The 18,031-nt window shown below is 48.9% G+C and overlaps 11 protein-coding genes across 18 annotated transcripts; 5 read left to right on the plus strand and 6 right to left on the minus strand.

Moving 5' to 3' along the window:
* Positions 1 to 30: 30 nt before the first annotated feature.
* PPTG_09305 (hypothetical protein) lies at positions 31 to 648 on the plus strand (the record flags this gene model as incomplete). The annotated part of the gene is made up of 1 exon (XM_008904209.1): positions 31 to 648. The coding sequence occupies one exon, from the start codon at positions 31 to 33 to the stop codon at positions 646 to 648; it is 618 nt and encodes a 205-aa protein (XP_008902457.1).
* Positions 649 to 805: 157 nt separating this feature from the next.
* On the plus strand, positions 806 to 3,553 carry PPTG_09306 (hypothetical protein; the record flags this gene model as incomplete). Its single annotated transcript, XM_008904210.1, has 1 exon — positions 806 to 3,553. One exon carries the CDS (start codon positions 806 to 808, stop codon positions 3,314 to 3,316), a length of 2,511 nt encoding a protein of 836 aa, XP_008902458.1. The 3' UTR covers positions 3,317 to 3,553.
* Positions 1,510 to 4,590, minus strand: PPTG_09307 (hypothetical protein). Of its 4 annotated transcripts, XM_008904211.1 has the most exons (4): positions 4,450 to 4,590; positions 3,831 to 4,382; positions 3,547 to 3,765; positions 1,510 to 3,484 (listed from the first exon to the last, which is right to left on the minus strand). In XM_008904211.1, the coding sequence occupies exons 1-4, from the start codon at positions 4,573 to 4,575 to the stop codon at positions 3,392 to 3,394; spliced, it is 990 nt and encodes a 329-aa protein (XP_008902459.1). In that variant the 5' UTR covers positions 4,576 to 4,590; the 3' UTR covers positions 1,510 to 3,391. The 4 variants fall into 4 exon arrangements, with proteins under 4 accessions (XP_008902459.1, XP_008902462.1, XP_008902460.1 ...); XM_008904214.1 differs by having other exon boundaries at positions 1,510 to 3,765; XM_008904212.1 differs by having other exon boundaries at positions 3,831 to 4,590.
* Positions 4,591 to 5,262: 672 nt separating this feature from the next.
* Positions 5,263 to 5,628, plus strand: PPTG_09308 (hypothetical protein; the record flags this gene model as incomplete). The annotated part of the gene is made up of 1 exon (XM_008904215.1): positions 5,263 to 5,628. One exon carries the CDS (start codon positions 5,263 to 5,265, stop codon positions 5,626 to 5,628), a length of 366 nt encoding a protein of 121 aa, XP_008902463.1.
* Positions 5,629 to 6,205: 577 nt separating this feature from the next.
* Positions 6,206 to 6,844, plus strand: PPTG_09309 (hypothetical protein; the record flags this gene model as incomplete). The annotated part of the gene is made up of 1 exon (XM_008904216.1): positions 6,206 to 6,844. The coding sequence occupies one exon, from the start codon at positions 6,206 to 6,208 to the stop codon at positions 6,842 to 6,844; it is 639 nt and encodes a 212-aa protein (XP_008902464.1).
* A 150-nt stretch (positions 6,845 to 6,994) lies between these two features.
* On the minus strand, positions 6,995 to 7,644 carry PPTG_09310 (hypothetical protein). The gene is made up of 4 exons (XM_008904217.1): positions 7,433 to 7,644; positions 7,299 to 7,368; positions 7,165 to 7,228; positions 6,995 to 7,087 (listed from the first exon to the last, which is right to left on the minus strand). Exons 1-4 carry the CDS (start codon positions 7,617 to 7,619, stop codon positions 7,040 to 7,042), a joined length of 369 nt encoding a protein of 122 aa, XP_008902465.1. The 5' UTR covers positions 7,620 to 7,644; the 3' UTR covers positions 6,995 to 7,039.
* A 48-nt stretch (positions 7,645 to 7,692) lies between these two features.
* On the plus strand, positions 7,693 to 10,482 carry PPTG_09311 (hypothetical protein). The gene is made up of 2 exons (XM_008904218.1): positions 7,693 to 8,026; positions 8,084 to 10,482. Exons 1-2 carry the CDS (start codon positions 7,728 to 7,730, stop codon positions 8,430 to 8,432), a joined length of 648 nt encoding a protein of 215 aa, XP_008902466.1. The 5' UTR covers positions 7,693 to 7,727; the 3' UTR covers positions 8,433 to 10,482.
* PPTG_09312 (hypothetical protein) lies at positions 8,048 to 12,628 on the minus strand. Of its 5 annotated transcripts, XM_008904219.1 has the most exons (8): positions 11,653 to 12,628; positions 11,494 to 11,583; positions 11,323 to 11,426; positions 10,821 to 11,253; positions 10,376 to 10,743; positions 8,787 to 10,313; positions 8,653 to 8,723; positions 8,048 to 8,588 (listed from the first exon to the last, which is right to left on the minus strand). In XM_008904219.1, the coding sequence occupies exons 1-8, from the start codon at positions 12,545 to 12,547 to the stop codon at positions 8,486 to 8,488; spliced, it is 3,591 nt and encodes a 1,196-aa protein (XP_008902467.1). In that variant the 5' UTR covers positions 12,548 to 12,628; the 3' UTR covers positions 8,048 to 8,485. The 5 variants fall into 5 exon arrangements, with proteins under 5 accessions (XP_008902467.1, XP_008902471.1, XP_008902469.1 ...); XM_008904223.1 differs by having other exon boundaries at positions 8,048 to 8,723; XM_008904221.1 differs by having other exon boundaries at positions 8,653 to 10,313.
* Positions 12,629 to 13,354: 726 nt separating this feature from the next.
* PPTG_22498 (hypothetical protein) lies at positions 13,355 to 13,681 on the minus strand (the record flags this gene model as incomplete). The annotated part of the gene is made up of 1 exon (XM_008904350.1): positions 13,355 to 13,681. One exon carries the CDS (start codon positions 13,679 to 13,681, stop codon positions 13,355 to 13,357), a length of 327 nt encoding a protein of 108 aa, XP_008902598.1.
* Positions 13,682 to 15,148: 1,467 nt separating this feature from the next.
* On the minus strand, positions 15,149 to 15,424 carry PPTG_22499 (hypothetical protein; the record flags this gene model as incomplete). The annotated part of the gene is made up of 2 exons (XM_008904351.1): positions 15,149 to 15,219; positions 15,283 to 15,424. 2 exons carry the CDS (start codon positions 15,422 to 15,424, stop codon positions 15,149 to 15,151), a joined length of 213 nt encoding a protein of 70 aa, XP_008902599.1.
* Positions 15,425 to 16,659: 1,235 nt separating this feature from the next.
* Positions 16,660 to 17,842, minus strand: PPTG_22500 (hypothetical protein; the record flags this gene model as incomplete). Its single annotated transcript, XM_008904352.1, has 3 exons — positions 16,660 to 16,734; positions 17,170 to 17,380; positions 17,835 to 17,842. The coding sequence occupies 3 exons, from the start codon at positions 17,840 to 17,842 to the stop codon at positions 16,660 to 16,662; spliced, it is 294 nt and encodes a 97-aa protein (XP_008902600.1).
* Between the last annotated feature and the right edge of the window lie 189 nt (positions 17,843 to 18,031).

Raw genomic sequence — 18,031 nt, forward strand, 5'->3', positions numbered from 1 at the left:
GGTAAGACTACTCCATGTTGCGCGGTGCTTATGGAACAGACGGTTGCACCTAAGTTGGAAGATGTGGATGCGAAGAGCGACATTCGCGACTTTATTCACTCCATTCGTGGGCACAAAGGTCGTATCCGCTTGACAAGCTTGACTGTCAATGATCTGTGCAACGATACAACTCGTTTCCTGATAGCGTCGCCTTCCTCGAAGCCCTGTCGACCACTGCGCAAAACTTGCCTCGAGATCCGCGATATCTCGTCCAAGAAGGTTCCATTTGACAACGATGGCAACCAAGAGCTTCTGTGTGAGGTTCTAGATGCGCGGCCAGGCGAAGTCGAGACACACGAGCGCGAAAAAGTACAAGATCAAGGAATTTGTACACAAGAAGAGTACTCTCGTTTCCGAATTGACTTCAGTGCGGCGGAAAATGATTCCTCTGTGAACGTGGATACCTCGGTAGCTCAGGCCGATGGTGACCATGAATTCGAAGAGAAGAAAGACATTGCCCAGCAAAATGAACCAGAAAATGACTGTGACGAGACTACACCAAACGTCAGTCCATCAGAGAGCAGTGGCTCGCTCAAAGCTCACTTTTTGACCGAAGACGAGCTTGGTAGTGCTCAACATGAACCGATTCTAGTCAGCAAAGACAGCTGATCAACTTTTGCGAAGCAAGAAAACCACCCAAACCAAAGACTGCAAACATGTCAGCTTAAATTTAGATGAGTTGATGCCACAACTTTCGTCGCGTTCTGACCGCTTTAGCCATTTCCTCATTTGCTGTCAGTATCTAAACTCGCTGTCTCAACTCTAAATGGAAGACTACATTCGCGGAGTGCTTTGTGGCTACTTGCAAGTGCAGAATGGAACACGAGATAATGCCAAGCGTAAACGCACTTTCGTCGTGCTCTCGGACTCGCGTATGGACTACTATCTCACTGACCCGCGACCAGCATTCACAGCCAAAATTGATGCCACCTACTTCCTCACAGAAGCTACACGTGTACATCACTACTTGGAGTTGAATTCTCGAGCTCCTCCACACTCCATTTGCTTGACGACCGACAAAACCACTGATGTTTACGTCGCTGATACGCAAGAAGAAGCCGATCTGTGGTTTCGTCACCTCTCTGAACGACTGGAAGCGCTCTCGACAATGTTAAAAGGAGCTCTTATGCTACGTAAGGAGATTTCAGCAAACCAACAAGTCAAACGCTTCGTACTGAAAACGAAGTATCGCTGGAAAGCGCGATATGTGGAACTCGGTCGCTCTACTCTGCGCTTCTGCAAACCTTCTGATCACAAGACAAAAACTATGAAACAATTTACACTCACGGCTACTAGTTTTACCGGTCAAGAAAACACTACGTACTTACGTCAGCTCTCCGTGTTAGCGTCGTACTCGATCCCTGTGGAACCAACGCCACAGACGCTCAAGGGGATCCAGAAGATTGAAAAAATGCGTCGTGAACAAGACGAAAAGAATCAACTTGACAACAGTGACACGAGCTTGAAAAACAACGAAGTTCGACCGAAAGGGTCCAGTGTTGCTGCTTTTTACCCTTTTATTGTGACTACGGGTCAAGCGTATATCCTGCTAGCAGCTCCTACTGAGCAGATACGAACGCATTGGATCCTGGCCATTCGACTGCGAATTATCGCTCTGAAGTATCGACACAATGGTGGGGCATCTCCTAAGAAACAACCTGGAATTTTAGCCCCACAAGAGTCCAATTCGTACCAGCTACAGAGCTTTGTTGAGGCTCAACCAAAGCCCGGTGGACCATGGAAACAGCACTACGTCGAATTGGACAATGGGATGCTTCGAGTGAAGAAAAGTGAGCGGAAATTGGGCTCCGTCTTTGAAGTGCAGCTCGTCCCAACGTGTCGTGTGACTCCATTACTTGAGAAAGCCAACGCCTTCACAGTGCGTAGTCTCGGCTGCGAAGTAGCGTTTGCCCCGGGTAGTGCGCCGGAAGCTCGACGTTGGATGGATTTAATCCGAAATGCAGCAGCAGCCGTCGATCGAGCACGTTACCAGAAGATTTTCCACGACGATATTCAGAAATTGTTGCGGAATAGTGTTGTGTACTCGCTTGATGTAGCTTCAGAGGCGAACGCTGGGATTGTCCTGGAAAAACACAAGAAGCGCATTTTCGTGCTAAGCCATGAGCCATCAGCTCCCCGATCGCCTAGACGAGTTAGTATGGCAGCAATTGTTCGACGAGTGAGTATGCTGACTGTAGCCACGTCCGGTTCTTCAAAAACTCCGTCTCCAATGCCAATATCCGCTTCATCTGCGGACTTGAAAGCCACAACGGAGACGAATAACTCGGCTATTATCCCGCAAGGGAGCGCGCTTATCGGGATTTCTCAGTTTGGGATGATGCACGACTCGGTCGACACCATTTGGCACGCAATTCGTCAGAAGAAAGGATGCTACAAGCAGGCAAAGAGACTGCTGTTCCGGGCTCCTGCTGTGAAAGAAGGCGTTGTTCGGGTGAAGTTCCGTGCTGCTGATGGCTGGATGTTGCATCAATGTCGTCTTGCCAGTGGAATGTTCCGTGTAACTCAAAGCACGGGTGATACTCTGATGGAAGTTGCGCTGAGAGATTGTGAAGTGGGGCTCTTCAGTGATGACGACTGCGTCAATGGCATCAAGCTCACTAGTAACGTCTCAACACGCACTCTTGTCTTCATGAACGTGGCTGTGGACGACGACGCGTTCCTGTGGTTTGCTATGCTCCACATGGAGATCTCCGTAGCCCAAAGCAGCTCGATATTCCCCTTAACTGCAATCTTAACTAACACCCCGTTGACTGCTCCATCATTGGGAACCGTGTCTGCAAGAGAGGATAAGCTGACGGCTGATCAAGCGAAAAGCTACCGGGACTGCACCGTCGTGGGGACTCGAGTCGAAGAGATCGAAAAATATGCTCGAGAACAGGAGAAAATTGTGCTTGGACTCGCGGCTGAAGTTCGTAAGAAAGAACAAGACAGCACAGAGCAAGTTCAGCCACATCCTACTGCGATTCCAGAGAGCTCAGCAAGTCTCAGTGCTGCTGACATAAACAGCTTTTTCCAGCACTTGGATGCTGTTGGGTCGGGGAAAGTCTCGTCAGCTGGGCTTGCCTTCACAATGAAACTCATTACCAGACACATTCATTCGCAGGAGACGCTTGCTGAGCTGTTGACTGCGTTGGATGCATTGAGACTGGAAGGACACGAGAGTATTACATCGGAAGAATTTGCCGCTGTGATGTCCAATGTGACTCATCCTACCATAGTCGAGTTGGTGCGGAAGCAGTCGCGTAACGATATCTAGTGCATCTAGCGAGAGAAGAGACATTACAGGGGTCAACGCACTTGATCTTACACCATAAGCTCGTCTTCTACGGCTCTATCCGAGCTTTGACTCTACCAGACTTTGCAGTTCCTTGAGCTCATCGAACCAAGTGCTCCAGGCATCTAAATCTTCCGATAAATCCGGCTCCTGTAGGAAAAAGTCACTTTAATGAGGACCTGTCAATGACTGAGCGTTAAAGGTAGTTTTACCTCCAGCACGAACACGGTTCTGGGCTGTGTTTCATCTCCTTGTTGGAGCTCTTTAAAGCCCATGGCAAGTAGACACTGGTGTCCACCAGGATACTGTCCCAGATCAGCGTGGAAGTGAACGTTGTCCTTGAGAATATGACGAAACGCGGCATTCTCCGGTGACTTGCAGATGTTGCTCACCACAGCCAAAAGTTTCTGCAGAGACTGTCGAAACAGCGTCTACTCTCAACAATAACACAGTTAATACCTCACGTTTCATCAAGAATTATCCACATATATCGTACCTCGTTGCTTGTGCCTTCTCGCAGCATGGCAATAGCCTTCTCAAGTCCCTCTTTTCCGTGCGGGATCGACGCGTTCAAGCGTTCGCGCTCCTGCTCCTCCAACTGTCGCTGGCGTTCCTCTTCCGCCCTCTCCTTCTCGCGCTGCTCGCGCTTCTTCTGTGCTGCAATAGCCAGCGCTTGAATCCGCTCTTGTTCTTCTCTTTCTCGTTCAGCTTCTCGCTCCCGGGCTTCATGTAAAAGTCTCTCCTTCTCCTGTTCATTGGCCAGTTCAGCAGCTCGCTGGGCGTCTCTAGCCTCTTTCTCGCGAGCAATTTCTTCCTGTTGCCTTATGACTTGTTGTTGCGCTAGCTGCTTGAGCTTTGACTCCACTTGTAGACGCAGAGGAGCGTCCTCTTCCATTGCGAGCTTTATGTTGTCATAACGATGTAATAGATCCTGCACTTTGGCTAGCATTTTGGGACCGAATCGAAGCTGGTTTGTTACGGGATCCACCATAGAGCAACGTGCGCGAAACTTCTCCATCAGGACGTCCACATCTCCGTCGATTGCAGTCTGTCGAGAAAATTTCTTAACATGTAAATCGACGCGATTATTGAATGTGGAAAAGGCACAGACGCACCAATATGAAGCTGAAGTTCTCCTCTAAATAGTCGTTTGCATTATCGTCGGCGATACACTGCTGAAGCTGCGCTAGACGCGCCTCGAGCGCGTCCACGTGAGCCGTAGCTTGTCGGAATTCGCTCATTTTGGTAATAATTAATGAAAGCCAATAATGTTGAGATTCCACACAATATATTTTTGATTTGCAATCAATTATTGGTGATTCACCGACACGGCTGCATCGGAACATCCAAAGCGGTAAGACTACTCCATGTTGCGCGGTGCTTATGGAAAGGCATCTAGCCATTCGTGAAATCACCGCAAAAAGTCTAAAGCAGAAATGTGACCAATCGAGATGTTCAAGTGAGTTTTTCGCACTGCAGGATTGGAATTGTGATCTAACAGTTGGATTCCTCTTCTTCCTCCTGTCCCAGTTGAAGAAGCAGTCAATTGGGAGAGGAGGAAGAAATCAGCCTTTGGTGTTGCATATTCTATTCTACTCGTAAATGGAGGCTGCAGTTCTCTTGCAAATTTGGCGGGGGCCAGTTTGTCTTCTGCGGTTAACGCTTCAAAGATGAGGTTGTTGGCTGCTGCGGCGCTGTGGCACTAGCGAGGTGCCTGTGCTTTTCAAGAGATATCTGCACAAATCTCCAGCTTCTTGGGACCGTATCTGTCTCTCAGCCACGCGTGTTCCTTCGGTTCCACCAAGCTCCTGGACTGGATCTGGGACTCAAGCGGCACGTCTGTAGCCAACTGAACATCGACATGTTTTCTCCACAACTTTTTGCGCTCCGACCCTCACTTTAACTGCGAACAGTTTATCTCGTCTCTCATGGTTGTCGTGGGCCGTAAGGATTTGGCTATAGTCGAGTGGCTATTCTCGCACTTCTCGGATTTTGAAGTGCCTGTATTTGTAGTTGCTGCCAGCGCGGGCAGTCTACCAATACTACAATTTTTTATGACTAATGATGCCAGTCGTGATGAAAGAGATGTCAAGGGTCAGAAGAAGAGAAAAGTGGAGGCAAATGACGGCGAGATTAAGGCAGAAAAGCAGAAGCCAAGTACAGCTGGAAGTCACGTGGTTCACTGGGGTGTAGACGTAATGATGGTCGCGATCGAGACTGGTGACCCGGAAGTTGTGCAGTGGCTACACGAAAATACGCCACACGGTGAGATGAATGGGATGTTGACCGAATGATTCGCTTTTCTTTGAGAAACGGGGATGACGAAATTGCCAAGATCTCACTGCCTAAAGGTAGATGCGTGTTGGACTACGAGTCATGTGAAAGTGTGAAGTTGATTGAAATGTTACTGGGCTGTGGATAGATTCAACGAGATGAAGATCTTGCTAGCGCGGCATCAAAGAGTTTAGCCAGCTTCGGCGTCTGGATCTCATGCAGCAGATTGTTCTACTTTACACTCCCCCTGGCCAAGTTCGACCGTTGAGCTTGAATTTCGTGGGCAGTGAGTTTGCATTCGTTGCGCTGGTGTATTTGGTGGACTGTCATTGAAACAGCATGTGAAAATGGCTATTTGTCAATGCTGCAATGGCTCCTGGGTCACCCCTTAGGTCAGGAATTTCGTGCAGATATGAAATCACGCCGACAATACTCTTCGCTCGTGCGTTTGGCAGGCCGGAATGACCACACTGAAATCATGCAATATCTTTACGAACAAGGCGCCGCTGATGTATGATTACTAGTCGAGTATCTTTAAAATACGAACGAGAACTGAAGAAATGAGTTCGCGAAGATCGCTACAATGAAGTCAAATGGATGGTTGAGCATATCCTGTTTCCTGGAGCCGGGATGACAGAATCCACGTTCATCGCTATTGCTATCAAATACCAGCGATTTAACATCCTCAAGCTTTTTCACGAGCTGGGCTCGTCGGGTATCATTGATCTGACTCAGAACGGAGATAATCGAGCTATTCAGCTCGCTAAGTGGTGGTCTATATCTCGACGTGCGATAGATTTTGCTGCTGGTGTCCGTCGACTGGATATGCTCCAATGGTTGTTGCCAAACCACCCCCAAAAGGTATCGAGCGATACTATGGACAGAACGGCGTGTGGTGGTCACTTGGAGATGGTCCAGTGGCTCCATGCTAACAGATCCGAAGGGTGCACAAAGAAAGCGATGGATGGTGCTGCATCCAGAGGCCACATTGATGTGGTAAAGTGGCTTCACACCAATAGATCCGAAGGATGTACCAAAGCTGCTATGGATGGAGCTGCAGCAAATGGTCATCTCGAGATAGTAAGATGGCTTCACACGAACAGGAGTGAGGGATGTACGGAGAAAGCAAAGGACAACGCCGCCAGCAACGGTCATTTAAATGTGCTGAAATGGCTAAACTTCAAAGGTAGTGTCTTTAAATTGACTATTTTTTTTCACTGCATCTATGAACTTTGAGGCAAAAGAAATGGTTGAAGAGCGTGTCAGTATGAAATCGGAGAAAACGAGCCCATGTGCAGCGAAATCAAGAAAGCAGCGGCAGCCAAAGCTCGAAAGTATCTAGAAAATGAAAACAATGGTGTAAAAGTAAAAGTAATGCATACGCAATCCATATTGAGTTAATCATCGTCTTCGAAAGATCGCGAGCTATTGTTAGTAGAGATAGACGCTGTAGGCAGTAGTAACGCAAAACAAGCTGTCCTATGAGCACACAATGCACAGTCGGTCAGTCGAAGTGTTGATCAGTTTCTACCTTGATACAATAACACAATACGCACATTGGAGAACGTCTCGGAGGCGTAGCAGTCTGTCTCAGCATCCCAGAAGCATCGACACCCCATTCTAAAACGTCAAGCACGGTCTCATTAGCAAATCTCCCTTTTACTTCGTACAAAGATATTGTAGTTCACACCTTACACCCTCGCCTCGCTGTTCGCCAATGACCACCTGCACGACGTACTTGAACCGAGAAAAGTCGCATTCTAGTCATCGCCACAACCAATAAGCATCAACAATAATTACAATACCAGCTTTCGATCCATTAACCTTTAAGCCGCATCTTGACTGCGTCTGCAATCTCCTTAGTCAGCGCCGCCGCTCGCTCTGACTGGTAAGTCGCATTGTCCAATTTCTCCGCCAATACTTGCCCAATCACTTGCTTCATTTTGGTCGTCGTGGGTTTTGCCTTCGGATTGAGCTGCAATCCCCTCGATCCTTCTGCTGCCGCCGGCATGTTGGCTCGAGCAATACTTGGCACTCGTCTCAATAATGTGTGTCGCTTCAAGATCATCCTGTCACTCCTGTACCTCATATCAGTGACATAATCACAACCAGGAAGACCATGGACGAGCTCCCATGTCTAGTGTGCGACCGGCCCCTGCCCAACGAACCCACGGCTCGCTGCCTCACCGACTGCTCTCACGAGTTCTGCCTCTCGTGCTTATGTCGCTCTCTGGCTGTCAACAAGAACCGCTGTCCTGGTTGTCACGCCCAGGTGAAGCGAGTGACGCAGCTGTTGCCACGAGGCGAAGACGCCCCGAAGCCAGCCTTCGTGCGCTTCTGCAATGCCGTTTACACACTTAACGTGTCCATCTGGGCTGTCGACGACCCAGCTAAAGTATTAGCCTCGCTATTCAATTTGTACGTGGTCTTATTAACGAAAACTCGAGACACTTAGCTCACTTGACCATGATCCAGGGAACACGCAAGACTGATCCACAATGGAAAACTACTTAAGAAAGGAGACGTGTGGCCAGGATCAGTAGTGCAGCTCTTTGGTACTCAAAAGGGAGCACTGCAGACAGCGGCGACAGGTAATTACTTGTCGTGGCTCAGCCATGAGTGGCTACAGCGAGCCAAGCAGGTCGTGTGCTGTCCGTTCAGTATCCTCTACGACTTTGTCCGCTCTCTGTTTGGCAACGTGGAGGAACAACAGCAGAGAGGACAGAGAGGATACGCTCCAATACCTACGATAGACACATCCACATCTTCCAGCTTCCGCGAACCGGGGCGGGTGCCAAGTCCAGACCACACTGCGGTGTTGTAATAAGGAGCAAACAGTTTTAACCCGTTCGTCTATGATGGTTTTACTACTTTCCTCTACATGCGGTCGTAGCCCACACTGCCATGCTCAAGCGCCACCAGCAGCTTCTCCCTGAGTACAGTACTTGTTGGATAATCCGGGAGGATCAATCGACGATCGCTGCAACAAGAGAACACAATGTAAGACATCTTACCACAAAGCTGACGATTCCAACATATCTTACCAAGTGTTGGCCATGGGACAGAAGCTTGTTTGCATCCGCGTGTCCACATCAATGTACCAGCACGCAGTATCCTAACAGCAACAGCATGTGAGCACTGAAATCAACAAATACCAGGCGTTAATAGCCAGACCTACCGCGTTCATGGAGCGATACTTGGAGTCAAAGCCGAAAATGGGCGGCAGTGGTGAACCAGACCAGAACGTCAGCAGCTTGGAGCGATTTTCTTGATCAAAGCTCTCGACGACTTCCCAGAAGCGCTGAACGACGCCACGAGACGGCAACGCACCTCGCGAGTACACCACATTCTTCTTCAGACTCTCAAAATCGATCGTGCGTTCTCCTCTCACGAGACGTCGGAGCTCTTCAGGGCGGAAAAGTTTCAGATCCGAACGCGCGATTGTATCGTTGAAGCCGTCCCGAATCTTCTTGTAGTACACGAGCTCGTTGCCGAAGAAGAACTGCTCAGCACGCAGCAAAACGTACTGCGCCTTGTTGGCGTTCGTCACTTCAACGTCGCCCATTCCATCTTGAAGCTCCATCTCCATACTCATCGTCACGTTCGAGGGTGCAGCAACAGCAGCATCCGTTGCTTCCTCCTTCTGCTTCGCTTCTTCGTCGACAATCACCACTTCTGTTGTGTACTCGAAGCGCATATCTAAAGGCTCACCGTCGAAATCGTGGTCCAACACAAACTGGAGACTGCGTTTGAACACGTCACTGCTTTCACAATAGCTTTCCCACGTCAACGAGCCGTCTCGCATCATGAACTTCCAGAATACCACAGGAAAATCGGCACCAAGTGGCTGATGGTTGCGAATTGACAGCCCGATCAAGCGACCAATGCAGAGATACACCTTCTTGAGCGCATCCACTTCACTGGGGTCCACAAGCATGTCTTTGCGAGATAGACTCAAGCTCTTGGCACTGCGCTTCGCGTCCATAACCTGCTTGCTGATGTACACCGGTCGTGGCGCGATGCCAAGAACTCCACGCTTCTGCTCGTCCACAAAGTCAAACAAGGGGAATAATTCAGTAAAGCCGCTGCTCTGTGTCGGTCGGCTACGTTTAGCGTTGCGTTTCTTGCTCGAGTCGTGAGTGTTTTGCGATCGAGCAAGCTGAAGCCACTGCGCTCCAATCTCCAGAACGTGAGGCGCTGGCGGAGCACCACGCGACTGCGAGCTTCCGGTCAATCCCGGCTGGAAGAAACATCTCTGGACAATCTGGAAAAACTCGCGGGTGACACCAACGCCCACCCCCGGTTCGTTCACCAACGTGATGTTCATTTCACCCTTCAAATTGCTAGCCGAGGTGCTCAGGATTTGCTGCAGGATGAAGTCCACGTAGTTCGCCTCAGACGCTCGGCTGATCGACACAGAGACGGAGCCGTTGCGCTCTTCTGCCAACATGGCCAGGTAATCCACTTTGTGCTCTAGACGGATAAGTCCCGGAATTGCCGCGAAGGAATACAAGTCCATGCCTAATACCTTGGGGTCGGAACGTATCAGCACATCCACACTGTCCTTTAGTGGGATCACTTTGTCAACGAAGGAGGCTGGGATTGGAAATGTTGCTGCAATCGTGTGTAGAAGGTGAGACTGCTCTGCAACGAACATCTTAATGCGCTTCTTCCTCGCTTCTTGCTTGACGAATCGGTTCATAACCTGGCAACCAACGGTTAAGTGTTAGTGAGACTCAAATGAATACTATTGTGGCATCAACGTACCCCAAACAGCTTCACTAGCGTCATATCTTCGTCGGAAACAAACGCGGCTTCTAACTGCTCGAACACTTGCAGCAAGTGAAGCAATAGGGAGAAACGTTGTGGTGTGGCAATAGCGTCATCCATACTCCCCAGTGCAGCATTCACCAACGTCCATAGCTGTTTAACTGGCTTGATCGCACGCTGGAAACTTTCAGTAATACCCAGGGGCTCCTTGCTCTCTCCGTCACGAATTATGCGAGCATATGGCGCGAAGAACTGGAGGAAGAGTTCAAACAAAGAGATCAACAGGTGAAACTCGATCTCCTCGTCATAACTCTCATCGTCTTCGATGTCCGTGCGGTCAAAAATGCAGAAAGCGAGCTTTGTGCCTACAGTGAAGTGCAATATATGCCACGAAATAAGGAAAAACTCCAATAAATATCACAATAAAACACTGGGAACCTACCAGAACGACAGAGCATCTCGGTGATACGTTCGAAGAACTTCAACTGGCTGCATTCCTCCATAACGGGTCGTTTGTCAGCAGCGAGAGGAGTCCCGCTAGCGAATGGAGTGAGCAGATGCATAAGGATCAGAGTCCACACCTTGACGCGCTTGGAAAGACTGTTGTAGGAAAGCATTCCGTTCAGGATCAACTTGAAGCCGTCGTGAGATAGTTCAATTGGCTGTTCGTTCGTCGGTATACGCTTTTTCTCCTCCTCATCAACTCGTGCAGCAGTGGTTGCTTCGAGATTGTGCCTTTTGTCAAGTGCTTGACGCCAAAGTGACTGGTACTCTTTTGCGTTCTTAACGGAGAGAGGATACACCGACGCCGCCGTGTACATCAAGCCATCGATATACACAAGTTTCTCCTGTTGCGTATCTGGCATCTGAGCGATCTGTACAGCAGTAAATAACCCCAATAAGTTGACCACTATAAAGTATCAACCGATGCAGAAAAACCGTACCTCATTGATAATCGAGACAAGGCCCACTTCCGCTAGCACAAGAGCTTTAATGTAGAGTCCTCGTAGGCCTTCGTCCCCCTTACGCGAGAAAATAGCGCCAACCCCTAGATTTACAACAGCTAAACGTCAGTCTCGTCAATATTCCATGCAACATAAGTATTTCCACACTACCTGAATTCTTGGTCAGCTCCATGACGGTTCTCGTCACATGGAAGGCTTCTACAGCGCGATCCGGACGCGACCTAGTAAACGTTTGCTTGTCTGACACAGCAGTTAAAGAACGTCAGCCATCTCCACCTTATAGATCTAGAGAGCAGCCTCAGCACACACCAGCTTCACTCTGTTCCTGCTCCTGCTCTTCCTTCACGTCGTCTCCCTCCTTTTCTTCCTCTTTGCTCTCCTGTTTCTTTTGTTTGTGTCTCCTTCTGTTCCTTCCCTTACTTTTCTTCCCTCCAGTCTCTACTTCTGGTCGTGGGGGCTCACAGAACTGCATTGATCTGGCCTGGAACGCGTTCATCTCCACTACATGCAGCAGCGAGTGCTCCACGGCGTTTCGAGCATTAAATTCCACGTCAAACTCGTCCGCACGTTCCCTCAACATCTTCAGCGCCTTCCAGTTGCTCAGTCCTGCCGCAACATGCAACAGAGAATTCACTTTATCCGGTTTGGCAGTCAGTAATTCCTTCAGTTGGTTCTGCTGCTTGGCGTATCTTAATAATTGCTCCAAAATCAGCAGCGCCGCGTCGTTCTGCTCCTCTGTTCGACCATTAGCGACGCAGAAAAGCAGTAAAACTGTGACCGCATTCACTTGACCAAATGTTTTGAGGAGATTTACCCTCTTTTGGGACTGGGACAGCAGCAGTGTCACCAGTTTTGGTTGGAGTGCCATACAGGCAGCGATGAGAGGTGTGAGTCCCACGCGGTTGGCACTGCGGTTGCTACTGGAGACGTTAACGTTGGCTCCGTGGACGGATAGTAGACGTGTAGCCATTTCAAGACGTGCATAGCGACAGGCCTCAACTAATGGAGCGTCGCCATGTGGTGTACGGCGGTTCACATCCAGCTTCGGAGTCTGGAGGAGAGACGAGAAGGCGTCGAGGTCGTTGCGTCGAATGGCGGTGACGAGTTGAGAAGTGACAGGCGGGGAAGACGGAGGAGTGCTGCTACTCGTGGTCTTGGCCTTGGGCTTGCGGTTGGGCCGGCGGCGGGGAGTAGCAGAAGCCATCTCGGTTGAGCTTGTTCTTCAAACCTAATGAGAGCCATAATTTTTTTAATTATTCCAAAAATCAGTAATTTTCTAGTAGAGTAATTCCCAATAACTGTGTAAATAATTTAGGCAGCATGGCGTGATCTCTCCGAGCATCAGAAAAAAGAGAATTTTAGTTCTTGGAACAGTGGCAATCTGGATAAAATTTGAATAAATGACGGATAGATTACCGACAGATGTTCCAACACTGTTCCAGTAGAATAACGAGGGCTGCGTTGTTCCACTGGCATATACTTTTGGGCCAAAGGGAAGTGATCCTTTTTCAGACAATTGTTGTTCCAAAACCTCCAGTTATTCCAGGAACTAAAGTCCTCTAATGGCAGATACCGGGAGGGAGTCCGGACAACACTGATACTATGCGACAGAAGAAGCCATTACTGCACATCAACTGCACATCAAATTACGCCCGCTTACTTCATTCCGGACATAGATGAATAGGAAAAAGATCGCAAGCACAGAAGTGGAGAGGCATGATCAGAATGGCCTTAACTCGGCTGTAGACTTCAAACCAGGAGGAAAAAACACACACACACACTCGCCAAAACAGGCATGCCGAGGGATGTCTTTCCAAGCTGGCAAATCGCTAATGGAGGGCCCGCAGTCAAAAGGGGTCCACAATTACCGTACCTCACAGAAGGAATTTTTTCAAAAGGGTGCGTATGGCACTCGTCTTAACATCAAAAAGCACGCTAGAAGGCGAATATGCATTCTTCGTGTTAAGTTTTAGCTCGTCAATTTCAAAAAGGCGCTCGCTAGCTATGTCTCCTACTCCAGGCTTTCAGCTGTCTGGTTCAGTAGTAAGGAGTTGTAGACCTCGTTATCTTGAAGACAACTCATGTGATCTTGGAAAAGTTGATTGTCAGACTGTCTCGGATCCTGGCCAAGCCTATTGAACATGTATTCCATATTCCGCCTCGTCTCCTGCTGCTCATTCACCACCAATATTGCTTCTTCGACCCAGTGAATCACTTGCACTCGGTCCACTTTGTACTTACCTCCCGGTGGTATAGTTTGCGAGACCTTCCATCGTATGAATTTCTTCTTAATGGCAGCCTTTAAGGGTCGGTTAGCGTACAGACCACAGATATGCATGATTGAGGACAATCATGCGGGAATGAACTCGTACATGACTCCTTTCAGCTCTAAATAGTCAATCACTTCCTGGCATGTGTGAGCAGAAGCAGCATCCCAAATTAATCCGATCTTTTGACACGGAAACAGACTTATGAGGAAGTCGATATACTGTTTTGCAGTTGGGGTGTCCATCCAGTGTGGCGGCTGGAAATGGACACTAGCGTCGCCACCTTTATCACGCCACGATGCAAAACGGCGCGCAAGGGTGCCATTATGTGTCGCTGCCATCACGATGAAAGGAGAAAGGATCATTGACGAGTACATTTCAGCCGAAACCATTACCGTACACCCTTTCTTAGCATCTGAAGCCACGTTCGAGCCAACACGTCGTGTACCCGTAGGTACAACGAATTCAGTATCTCTTGGATAGAAGTTGATGAACATCTCGTCGGCATTTATCAACACGGTACACGCCTTTAGCTTGGCTCGAATCTTATTTGACGCTTCTAGCGCGACTGCGACCCAATTTGGAATGGCTTGCACAACTGTTTTCAACTTCATATTCTCTACAAACGGTATCCATTTCGGGTAGTACGAGTCCTTAGATATCCAATTTGAAAACGTAGCGTGGGGGACGCCAAAACCCTGCAGATAATTTCAGAATCCGAGTTGCCTAGAGAAGGGTGTAAGTAGTAGAAGACGACGAAAGATCGCTCTTTCCAGGTCATGATGTTGTAATGCCGGGTAGTTGCTGAGCTCCGCGGTATACTGAACGCACCCGACAGCTGTGTAAGTACCGTCTCAACCATCGATAGAATGATGCCATGGCAGACACGGTGAATTTGTTGTTCTTTATTCTTGCTTCTGCTGCTTCGATATCCATTGTAGCTCGGGACTTTCTCGACAGCTCAGGGTAATCAAGGAGACGGATCTGAGCATTCATGGTGTTTGTCTTCGCACGAGCCTCTTGCGCATTTACCCATTTCGTGTTCGACGAGTCTTGCAGCAGAAACTTCTTCATGATGGCCACAAGGAAATGAAAGTGCTGACAGGAGGAGGGTGGAGCCCGTTGAGATAAGAAACCAGGAGGAATGTCTATAATTGACTATATAGCAGGGTAAGACAAACTGCTTTCTTAGTGTTAAGAATTTGCTGCTAAACGAAACCAAATGCTCGATTTTCTTCGAATGGAAATCTATCTGTTACGCATCTCTTCTGTGAGGTACGGTAAGAGCAGGAATTAAGAATTAAAGATATGACTTGTATGAGTCCATCCTCGATGCGCAGCCACACGTCCACTGATCAAAGAGTTTCTCCGACGCTAGTGGTGCGTAGTCATTCTCGATATTTTAGTTCGTACCCCCCCCCCCCCGCAAGTCCAGCAAGGCCAGGCCAGCAATACGCTAAAAGCAACCGCGCCCTGGCACCCTTCAACGTCAAACACGATCCCTTGCACCGGCGTAGCTTAAAAGACCAGCGCGAGGCTCAATTCCAGCCGTCGGCAAACCCGTTTGGTGCTCTTGGAAGCTGCCCGGGTGTGTGCACGCGCTGGCGATCTAGGGTATCTTTTTCGTCCTAAAGGTAAGTTATGGGTATAATTTGTCCGTTTGCCTCCTTACACAGGAACAGGGCGGTGAGTGTATGAACTGCGCCAGGGTGCGAAGTTTTCAGTTGCTTCCATCGCTCATGCAGCGACGCAGCTTTCCGAGCTGGCTTCTTCTTGACGAACGAGTGGAAACGCTCATTTGCAGCGTTGTCCATCTCCACAGCAAATGTCCAGAGCGAATCTTCCAGCTTCGATTATCGCCCATTTCCGCAGCACTGCTACTGTGGGCTCCTGGGGTATCTTGTAGGCCTTCTGGTAAAGTATCAGCATAATGTTCACGGCCGCTGTTGCCTCTGACCGCTCGTTTTGCTCCTTCTTTCGTTTAACCGTTTGCCAGTTGTGTTTTGTGTACCAGTTGAGCAGGCTTCCAGCAAGTGTTGTCGTCGTGGAACTACGGAACTAGCAGCGGTGGGTTGATATGCCTGTATTGCTCTCGGGTTTGGGGTGACAGATAGCTGTTGTGCTTGCGCATCCTCAACGCGCCCGAGTCTTTCGCTAATAGCCACGAGCAGGCTCAAGATGTTTTTCAGAGTGGAGGAGAGCAAATTGTCGCGCCCAGCCGCGGTACCGCCGAGCTGGTGTGATTAGTAGCCTGCCAATGCACCTTCATGTGAGATCGTCACTCGCAGCACGTGTTATATTTTCCCCACTTGGTTTTATAGATTAACGCTAAAGGTTTTCCCTCATTGAGGTTTCCGTCGTCAAATACCGAATTACAAGAGGCATAAGTATTAGTTTTCATGCATAAAGACAAATGTTTGCTGGGGAAGTTCATTATTAGTTAGCCAAACCGGCAAAAACCTACTGGCTCCTATCATTTACTTCTGTGTGCAGACGATGAACGGACGAACAAAAGCATAGACATCAATCCGATCCTCCGCTGACTCGATCGGCTTACCTTCTTCCAAAGCGTAGATAAGCCTGTCCTTGCCCTGAACTGCGAGAGCAAAAACGCGGCCGGCGCTTTGACGGTTGTAAGCTGCAACAACGTAGACACCATCCTTGGTCTTGATCTCCCTCGCGCACGCACGCCACACCGTCCGGCAATCGCGAAATTGTCCAAGGCAATTCTTCTGTAGACGAAGTCACGCCCAGCATCCCGTAGACGGCGCAGGGAGACTAGAACATGTCCCGTACGTAATGTCCTCTCCACGAGAAGTCTTCTGATGCTCCACAAAGTCGTCGATGTCTTGCTGCTTCACGATATCAGGGCGTCCGGTTAATTCCACTGCTGCCTCAATGCGTTGAATACGCAGAGCCCTTTCATGTCGGTACCGATAGCATTTTTGCCATACTCTTCGGTAGGCCAGATTTTAGCGAAGGTCTTGGCCTCGGAGACTTTCTACCTGTCCACCAGCTCGATCTCTAGCCGGAAGTTGTCGACAAGTAGCTAAGCGCGAGGTTCCCACGTCCGCTGGTATTGCCGTCGTTTCTTGACGAGGGGGTTAACCCACAGCATCTGGTACTAGTATTCCAGTAGAGCGTCGTCATGCATGTCGTTAATCCGAGCGACCTGCAACTATTCGTTGGTTGTTGCAAAATTTGAGGTGACAGTCAGCTTTGGATCTCTCGTAGTTCTTTCCGTAAATGCGCCAGTACATTTCAGACTCGCTTCTGCTGTCACTATCGTCGTTAGTGTCGTTAGACACATAGTTGGTGTCAGAATTTATTGTTTCTGTGGTTTCTGTACAGCTAATGGAAGTATCACAAACTTCCCTCAGTTTAGTGACATTGGTCCGAAAGCTGGCCACGTAGGCGCGAGACTCTTCCTCCTTCACCACCACTTCTACTAATACGTCAAGAAGCGCTGGGGCAAGCTGAAAGTTCACACGAGAGTTCTTCTTCTTTGCCACGAAGGCACACGCCACTGCTGGTGCAGCCTCTTCGGACTCTGGTATACAGCATCTGATGTATCTCCAGCCTCTGGAGCAGCATTCAAGGCCTGAGGCACAGCCTCAACAGCTACTGGCTCGGCCCTCGTAGCCTCAGCCGCGGTGCTGTATGTTGTTACTGCCTCTGCGTGTGCGCGAGTGCCGCCGCTTGCGCCTTCTTGCGCGTTCGTAGCCGTTTTGAGGTGGAGTTCTTCTTCTTCCTTTTCTGGACGCGCGGACCTGCTTCATCGCTGCGGCTACCACTGACGGCGGCGTGGCTGTCATCTTCGAATTCCAACCAGGGCGTGTCTCCTAGCGTTCTCCTTCCCTTGTAGTTGGTAGACTCCCTTGGTGGCGTTTCAAAGACTGGACATTACCCTTTGAAGAAAACATACCTCCAGTATTACATATATTCGTCAGTATAAAAAGTATGTTAAGAGGCAGGGAGGCTGTTGAAGTAGCCACAACACATTATGGTTACCCTCAACAGAAACTCTCTTAGAGGTTATAATCGGAACAGTCCTACTTAAGTCGTTATGACTGGCTCTTACAATACTGTAATGGATCATTGTCCTCTCTAATGGCTGGTGCGTAGCTGGCAGTAGATTTCTTAAGTCTAATGAACCTCACTTCGTCTTTTGACGTTTCCTTACCACAATCCTTCTCTCTACGTTCTCCTCTATCATTAGCTAACCTCGCCATAGGACCTTTTAGGAGAGCTCAGTTTTTAGTGTACGTTTGTTGGTACTTACTTAAGTAACGAAATATTCGACAATAGTATACTTTTATAATTTTTGCTATGTTTACATTTTTTTCTTCACGATCGTGACGGATATTTGTTTCCTTCACGGTCATACCGCTTTGAATGTAGGTCGCACTTCTTCCAAACGC

The sequence above is a fragment of the Phytophthora parasitica genome (genome assembly GCF_000247585.1).
Source record: "Phytophthora parasitica INRA-310 unplaced genomic scaffold supercont2.17, whole genome shotgun sequence".
NCBI classification, from domain to species: Eukaryota; Oomycota; class Peronosporomycetes; order Peronosporales; family Peronosporaceae; genus Phytophthora; species Phytophthora nicotianae.

Bases quoted from the DNA above. Each gene is read 5' to 3' on its own strand.
- PPTG_09307 (XM_008904211.1), bottom strand. From the start codon at position 4,575: ATGAGCGAATTCCGACAAGCTACGGCTCACGTGGACGCGCTCGAGGCG. The intron at 4,383-4,449 runs GTGCGTCTGTGC...TTTTCTCGACAG, and splicing joins AGAACTTCAGCTTCATATTG to ACTGCAATCGACGGAGATGT. The intron at 3,485-3,546 runs GTAAAACTACCT...TTTTTCCTACAG, and splicing joins GAACCGTGTTCGTGCTGGAG to GAGCCGGATTTATCGGAAGA.
- PPTG_09310 (XM_008904217.1), bottom strand. From the start codon at position 7,619: ATGCCGGCGGCAGCAGAAGGATCGAGGGGATTGCAGCTCAATCCGAAG. The intron at 7,369-7,432 runs GTTAATGGATCG...GGCGATGACTAG, and splicing joins AGTCAAGATGCGGCTTAAAG to AATGCGACTTTTCTCGGTTC. The intron at 7,229-7,298 runs GTGTGAACTACA...TTGACGTTTTAG, and splicing joins CAGCGAGGCGAGGGTGTAAG to AATGGGGTGTCGATGCTTCT.
- PPTG_09311 (XM_008904218.1), top strand. From the start codon at position 7,728: ATGGACGAGCTCCCATGTCTAGTGTGCGACCGGCCCCTGCCCAACGAA. The intron at 8,027-8,083 runs GTACGTGGTCTT...ACCATGATCCAG, and splicing joins TTAGCCTCGCTATTCAATTT to GGAACACGCAAGACTGATCC.
- PPTG_09312 (XM_008904219.1), bottom strand. From the start codon at position 12,547: ATGGCTTCTGCTACTCCCCGCCGCCGGCCCAACCGCAAGCCCAAGGCC. The intron at 11,254-11,322 runs GTACGGTTTTTC...ACTGCTGTACAG, and splicing joins TTGTCTCGATTATCAATGAG to ATCGCTCAGATGCCAGATAC. The intron at 8,589-8,652 runs GTAAGATATGTT...CTCTTGTTGCAG, and splicing joins TGTCCCATGGCCAACACTTG to CGATCGTCGATTGATCCTCC.